Source organism: Dipodomys ordii, unplaced genomic scaffold, assembly GCF_000151885.1.
Source record: "Dipodomys ordii isolate 6190 unplaced genomic scaffold, Dord_2.0 Scaffold18, whole genome shotgun sequence".
NCBI lineage: Eukaryota > Metazoa > Chordata > Mammalia > Rodentia > Heteromyidae > Dipodomys > Dipodomys ordii.
The window spans coordinates 585,067-593,342 of NW_012267234.1; the positions used below are offsets into that span (position 1 = coordinate 585,067).

Consider the following 8,276-nt stretch of genomic DNA (forward strand, 5'->3'; position numbering starts at 1 on the left):
CCCCCAAAAAAAAAAAAAACCTAAATGATTTCTTAAGAAATAAGCCTGCACTACAAAGAATATTAAGAGGGGGAATACAATCTGAAGAAAACGATAGATTAGATAGATAGATAGATAGATAGATAGATAGATAGATAGATAGATAGATAGATAGATAGATAGATAGATAGATCAGGGATCCACATCAGACAGTTATCACTAGAAGACCAACTTAGTAAGCACAGGAAGAAGGGAAAGAAAAAAAAACTTATGAAAGCAGGAAAACGACAGGAAACACAATGAACCTCTCTATAATCCCCATAAATATTAATAGACTCAATTTACCAATCAAAAGAAAAATAACTGCAGATTGGATCAGAAAACAAGATCCATCTATTTGCTGTCTTCAAGGGACCCATCTCATAGCCAAAGATAAAAACAAACTCCCAGGGTAGGATGGCGGAAGATCTACCATGCAAATGTCCCAGCAAGAAGGTATCCTGATATCTTACAAAATAAACTTTTCGTTAAAATACAAAAAGACAAAGAAGGACATACATACATACAGGGAACAACCCAAGAAGAGGATTATCACTATCATCAATTTATACTCTCCAAACATTGGGGCACCCAAATACGTTAACCAAGTATTCTCAGGCTTGCAGGGAAAACTAGCTCCAAATACAATAATACTAGGAGACTTCAATACTCCACTCTCACCAAAGAACAGGTGTACCAACCAGAGGTTTGGCAAAGGTGCCGCCAAATTAAATGATGCCGTATCTCAAATGGACTTAATTGACATCTACAGAGTTTTCCACCAAAAAACAAACCCAATACATTCTTCTCAGCAGCTCATGGAACTCTCTCCAAAACAGATCATAATTCATAAAGAATTTAAACAAATACAAGAGGATCAACATAATCCCTTGTATTCTATCCAATCTTAGTGAAATCAAGCTAATTCTCAAATACATGGAAATTGAACAGCAGCACACTTCTAAAGAACACCTGGGTCACAGAAGAAATTTACAAGTCCTACAATTCAATGAAAATGAATATACGTCACAAAGTAACCTTTGAGACATAGCAAAAGCAGTCCAAAGAAGCAAATTCATTGCTCTCAGTGCACACATCAAGAAAACAGAGATAGAACAATAATCTCATGATGCAACTAAAATGTCTAGAAAAGCAAGAAAATAGAATCCAAAGTTACTAGATGGAGCAAGATAACCAAAATAAGAGCTGAAATAAATGAAACAGAGACTAAGAAAACTATAAGTAGAAAAAAAGCTGGCCTTTTGAAAAAAAAATCAAAATCAACAGACCTTTTGCAAAATTAACTTAAAAGAGAGGAGACCCAAATCAATAAGATCAGAGATGCCACAGGAAAAATTACAACAAACATCCGGTGCCAGTGGCTCCTGTAATCTGAGCTACTCAGGAGACTAAGATCTGAGAATCACGGTTCAAAGCCAGCCCGAGTAAGAAAGTCCATGAGACTCTCATCTCCAATAAACCACTAGAAAACCAGAAGTGGCGCTGTGGCTCCAGTGGTAGAGAGCTAGCCTTGAGCTGAAGAGCTGAGGGACAGTGCCCAGGCCCAGGATTCAAGCCCCATGACCAAAAAAAAAAGGAAAAATGAGCCAAGATCAAAAACCACAAACTCCATTGACATGGAAAAGGCCTTTGATTAAAATACAACATCCATTCATATTAAAAATTCTGGAGAAAATAGGAATAGAAGGAACATTCCTTAAAACAATTAAAGCCATACAGGACAGACCAATAGCCAATATACTAAATGGGGAAAAACTAAACAAGGAAGGATGCCTACTCTCTCCACTCCTCTTCAATATACTTCTGGAATCCTTAGCCAAAACAGTAAGGCAAGAAAAGGACATTAAAACGATCCACACAGGGAAGAGACAAATTAAACTATCCCTATTTGCAGATAGCATGATATTATGCCTTAACAATCCCAAAACAAAGCAATCACTAAATGAGCAAGGGAGCTAAAGAGAGACTTCTCAGAAGAAGAGATAAAAATGGCAAAGAAACACATGAGGAAAAATGTTCATCATCCCTGGCTGTAAAGGAAATGCAAATAAAAACAACCCTGAGATACTACCTTACCCCAGTCAGAATAGCCCACATCTTAAATTCAGCCAATGACAAATGCTGGTGAGGATGCGGAGAAAGAGGAACCCTATTGCATTGCTAGTGGGAATGTACACTTATACAACCACTTTGGAAAGCAGTCTGGAGGGTCCTCAGAAAGCTAAATATAGACCTCCCCTATGACCCAGTCATACCACTACTAGCCATCTACCCTGAGCAACAGGAACCAGGATACAAGTACACATGCACCTCCATGTTCACTGCAGCACTGTTCACAATAGCCAGGATATGGAAACCACCCAGATGATCCACTACAGATGAATGGATCCAAAAACTGTGGTACCTATATACAATGAAATATTATGTAGCCATTAGAAAGGACAGATAATGGCATTCTCAGGGAAATGGATGGAGCTAGAACAAATCATTTTGAGTGAAGTAAGCCAAGAGCAGAGAAACAAACAGCACATGGTCTCCCTAATATGCGAGTGTTAAAACCAAAATGCAAGGACTCAAGAAACAAAGGATCTCTACTTAATTTGTTGTATCATTTTTAAATGATTCCATGTTCTTGACCACATATATGGTGTGGGTGTAGGTATGGGCACACGCGCATGCGCGTGCATGCCTGAGGAAAACTAGGAGGGCACAGAATCAGAGAGAAATGGGAAAATATACAACAGAGGGGCCCATTAGCTGCATGGACATTGATGAAAATGAAGTAAGCAACTCAATGGCAGTGATGAGAGGGAGGGACAGAAAGAGGGACAGAAAGAAATGTACATTATTACCCCATGTGGAAGAGACAGTTGTACTGTCAAAGCTCATAGAATTCACACACACTATAGACCATGATAATGACAACTTGCCTTGTGAAGGTTAAAAATGTTTGCAGCCAAGCGCTGCTGTCTCATGCCTGTAATCCTAGCTACTCAGAAGGCTGAGATCTGAGGATCTCTGTTCAAAGCCAGCTCAGCAGGAAAGTCCATGAGACTCTTATCTCCAATAAACCACTCACAAAACTGGAAGTGGTGCTGTGGCTCAACTGGTAGAGCACTAGCCTTGAGCTGAAGAGCTGAGGGACAGCGCTCAGACCCAGAGTTCAAGCCCCATAACCAACTTCAGCTATAGTCTCTTGGAACAACTCAAAAATCGGTCACCAATAAATATTAAAATCCACTTACCACACTACGAATGCTGGACTCTAAGACTTTGGCAACAAAGGGCACTACATATAGCAATTCTTGCTGTCCTTTAACATAAGCCTCTAGCAGCAAAGATTTCACATCCAAATCCTAGGAAAAAAAGATATTTTCAAGACTTGGTGGTATCTACTACCCAAAAATAAAGTTCAAGATAAAGCATTCAAAAATTATACAAGGAAAGGCATCTCACAGAGCTTCTTCTCCCAAATACGAATCAATATAGTATCAGAATCTTGCATTAGAAAAAGGAAGCAGTAAATAATATCACAACTTATTGGCTTTCCTATAGCCAGCAGCATACTGTTAGATCATAGGTAGAAAAACAGGAATTCAAAATAGGCCAAAATCTTACAAAAAAAACCCAAAGTAATCATTAAAATAACCCCACAAAGTCGAGATATTTAGATATAATATACTGTATGAATATTTTCAAACTGTACATAAATCTTCAGCTGAAACTCACAGTATGTAAGATGGGCTTATTTTTAGCTAATGTGATCATTCCCAGCCAATGTCCCAAATTCTTCAGCAAAGAACGATCTGAAAAATTGGCTGCAGCTTTATCAGAGGTTAGGAGCACCTAAAATAGTGTAAGATCAAGAAAGAAATGACAATAAATTTAAGAAAATTCTCGATTCAATGTTTGAGAATTTTATTATTTGTTGTTTTTTTTTAGCCATTATTTCCAACAACATGCCCAAAGTAATTGTTACATATGACCTATTATTTTGCTTTGTTCAACAGAAAACAGTGGCTTTTTGGAGGACAGTGGGGGGTCCACTGTGGGGCCTCAATTCTTGGACCTGGGCGCTGTCCCTCCACTCTTCAGCTCAAGTCTAGTGCTCTACCACTTGAGCCACAGTGCCACTTCTGGCCTTTTTTGCTTATTTGGTGCTGAGGAATTGAACCCAGAGCCCCATGCATTTAAAGCAAGCACTCTACCACCAAGCCATCTTCCCGGCCCAACAGTGGCATTTTTAATAGTAAGTCTTTTAAGGGGCTGGAGATATAGCTACAGTGGTTGAGTGTGTGCTTAAAATGTGAGGGCGCCGAGTATGATCTCTAATACAAATGAGTGAATGAATGAATGAATGAGCAAACAACCAAGATCTTAAATTTTACCTCAGCCCAGGTAGGAACTTTCTGATATAAGACTATCCTTTCTACCAGATAATAAAAGCTAAAGATTTCATGTCCCTTAACTCCACAATGCAACAACTGAATGTCACATATCAGCTGTGCAACAGAAAGAGCCAGGAATTCTTTTGCACTACAGCGTAACCAAGAATGAGGAAAATCTCATCATAGGTTTAAATATAGTGCTGGTTTCTAATACAATCCCAAGTCGCTCAACAAATAGTGATTGACAATTGTTTTTTTTTTTTTTGGAGTCCGGTCGTGGGGCCTATCCCTCAGCTCTTCAGCTCAAGGCTGGCGCTCTACCACTTGAGCCACAGCGCCACTTCCGGCTTTTTTCTTTGTGCTTATGTGGTGCTGAGGAATAGAACCCAGGGCCTCATGCATGCAAGGCAAGCACTCTACCACTGAGTCACCTTCCCAGCCCAGTGATTGACAATTGCATACTAGTTTGTACTTAAAAAAAATTTTTTTTCCTTCTAAAAAGTGACTTAGAAATTAAAAACCCTTAGCTAGGTGCCAGTGGCTGATGCCTAATTAATCCTAGCTACTCCAGAGTCTGAGATTTGAGGATCGAGGTTTGAAACCAGCCTGGGCAGTAAAGTCCATGAAACTCCAATCTCCTCTTAACAACTAAAAAGCCAAAAGTGGAGCTGTGGTTCAAGTTGTAGAGTGCTAGAGCCTTCAGCAAAATAGTTCAGCATTAGTGCCCAGACCCTGAGTTTGAGCCCCAAGAACAGCACCAAAAAAAGTGGAGAACTAAGATCATACTGCAAATAAATTCCAGAATGGGGAAACAGAAACAGTGATGCCACATAGAATATGTAAAGTAATATGCTATTGTTATGTGTAACAGATAATGAAATTCTAAAATCAAGGGAAAATGAAAAGTTTAGAATAATTACATTCAATATAAAAAACACAAATGCCTATAAGATTAATCTTTTTGAAATTTAGGTCTACATTTGAAGCAAAACCTAGAGCAATTTCCATAGATCTTTACTATAGACAATATAGGAATAGCTAAATGTTAAGTATTTTCCAGTTTAAACCAATAATTAAAGGAAATACAAGAAATAACTCTTACTTTGATATTTCTGTAGGTTTCATTCAGAACCATCTTATTAAATTCAGGATTCTTCAGTGTATCAAGGAAGTTTGAATACAGGCTGTGAAAGTTTGGCTCAATACTGACTCTCTTCATAACCAGATACTGTGAAACCCAAGGCATAAATTCTTCCTTCACAGTTTCTTTAAGTTCTTCAACCTAGCCAATTAACAAGACATATACAGCATAGAATTATACTAACATTGCATAAGGTTTGGATTCTATAAATCATTTTATAACACAAGACTAAGCACCAAGCTTTGTTTTTCCAATGACAATTGATGCTAGTCCTAGAGCTTTAACTAAGGGCCTGGGCACTGCCCCTGAGCTTTTGTACTCAAGGCTAGTGTTCTACAACTTGAGCCACAGCTCCACTTCCTTAAACTCATTTCTTTACGCTTAATGTTGAACACTGTCATTTCAAAGTAGCATATACTCTCAGCTATTATTCTTCATGCTTTTCACAAAATTCACTTCAGTTAGCCACCTAATACTCCCTGAGTACTTGCTGAGAGAAATTGACTTATAGATAAGTGAACAAATGAGTTCTTCTATTTCCACAATAATATCAAGCTTTGTTTCCTTCCTCAAAAAGCCTGTACCTCACTACATAACAATATAAATCATAGTTTATGTGTGTCAATAAAACCACTAGTTGTAGATTCACAGTTCCTTTGCTTTCTTCTACCTCTACCTTCAAAAGTCAGTTTTTTATTTTGAGATGAAGTCTCATTTTGTTTTCCCAGGTTGGTCTCAAACTCCGGTGCTCAAGGGAATCAGGGAATCTCACACTTCAGTCTTCTAATAGCTGGCACTACAAGTATGCATTACAACACCAATTGTACAGTATTTTAAAAAACAGACAAAATAAATGTCTCAGACCATAAAGAAAAGAAAAAAGGCATTTATCAAGTATACTACCATGCTCACCTTCTGTGTCATATTTGACTGTGAGAGATTATTGAAGATAAAAGCAATTTTCTCCTGAATATTTTCTGGGGGCTCCACAATTCTCTCAGTTTGATCTGTGGCCACAAGCAATGTATCTATATTTGTAGTATTGATGGAAGGCTAAAAAAAATAATAGTAATAATAATAAAAGACATGAGGTAACTTGAAATGCTTCCTTGGAAATACCTGAAGACTGTATAAAATCAGTTAGTATAAAATGGGTGCTGGTGGTTCACACCTGTAATCCTAGCTACTGAGGCTGAGCTCTAGGGATTGGAGGTAGAAGCCAGCAGGGGCAAGAAAGTCCATGAGACTCTTATCTCCAATAAACTACTCAGAAAATGCCAGAAGTGGAGTGGTGCTCAAGTGATAGAGAACTAGCTTTGAGCACAAGGAAGTTCAGGGATAGCACCCAGGCCCTGAGTTCAAGCCCCAGGATGATAAAAAGCAAAATAAAATGATATACATGACATGACTGTGCAGTAGCAGAAGAATAGGATTATATCTAACTGTTAATAGTGGCTGCCTCTGGGAAATGAGAGGGAGGAGATACAGACAAGGAGGAATGCTGGTCTTTGTGGTTAAAATAAAATTAAAATATATGCTTGCTACTAGATATATTACACTAAATCTTGGGAGAGAGAAGAGACCTACTTACTGGCACGTCTTTCTTAAAGCTGACTCCAGTTGGCCTGGTGACTGTAACCGTTTTAGCAACAGTGGTGGTGGTTGAGGTGGTTACCATAGTGTTAACCTGACCAGCAAGAGGAGCTTTGGCTGGAACCTGGGCTTGAGCCTGGGCCTGAGCCAGTGCAATACTTCCAGGGGTTGTGATAGAGCCCTGCATTTTCACAGGTGGATCTCTAGATTGTTGTCCATACTCGATATACTAATGAATAGGGAAATGAAGCAAAATAAAAGAGTCCTTAGAACAGATTAAAACTTTTGATTGATAAGACTTTCACTTAATAATTTCAGAACTCCTTTGGTACATCTATGTTCCTTCATCCTTTCCCCATTGTGGTTAATTACATATAAGCAGATAAAATATCATTGACTCCTGTAAAGATAAAATATTAGTATGCTAAATATTTATTAGAAAATACATCTAGCAAAGGAAATAGTAGACCAAAGTATCTGAAAAATTTTTTATCCATGAAATCTCCAAAACTTACAGAGCAAACGGATCCACTTTCAATGAACACTGAATAAACTAAAGCATACAAAACACACTATAGGCCAGGCGCTGGTGGCTAGCTCACACCTATAATCCTAGCTACTCAAGAGGCTGAGATCTGAGGGAACAGTTCAAAGCCGGCCTAGGCAGGAAAAGTCCGTGAAACTCTTAACACTGGAAGTGGTGCTGTGGCTCAAAGTGGTAGAGCACTAGGCGCTGAACAGTGCCCAGGCCCAGAGTTCAAGCCCCAAGACCGAATTTAAAAAAAAAAAAAAAATAGGACTGGGAATGTGGCTTCGTGGTAGAGTGCTTGCCTAGCATGCATGAAGCCCTCTATTCCTCAGTACATAAACAAAAAAGGCCAGAAGTGATGCTGTGGTTCAAGTGGTAGAATGCTAGCCTTGAGCACAGAGGCTCAAGTACAGTGCCCAGGCCCTGAGTTCAAGCTCCAGGACCTGCAAAACAACCACAAAAAAACACACTATAAGAAGTGATGCTAGGGGAAACAAAGGAGGAGGCTACAATGCTTGATAAGAAATGTACTCATTATCTTGCCCATGTAATTGTAACCTCTCTGTACAGTATTTTCACAAAAAAA

General features: G+C 38.7%; 1 protein-coding gene across 1 annotated transcript in view; it reads right to left on the reverse strand.

The window, feature by feature from the left end:
• Cnot1 (CCR4-NOT transcription complex, subunit 1) overlaps window positions 1-8,276 on the reverse strand; it is a 104,207-nt gene that overhangs the window by 26,386 nt on the left and 69,545 nt on the right. Inside the window, exons 22-26 of the mRNA XM_013012645.1 lie at window positions 7,160-7,390; window positions 6,481-6,621; window positions 5,530-5,709; window positions 3,769-3,885; window positions 3,285-3,395 (exon numbers count right to left, since the gene is read on the reverse strand). Of these exons, the coding sequence (XP_012868099.1) occupies window positions 3,285-3,395; window positions 3,769-3,885; window positions 5,530-5,709; window positions 6,481-6,621; window positions 7,160-7,390 (780 nt within the window). The remainder of the gene's footprint in view (window positions 1-3,284; window positions 3,396-3,768; window positions 3,886-5,529; window positions 5,710-6,480; window positions 6,622-7,159; window positions 7,391-8,276) is intronic.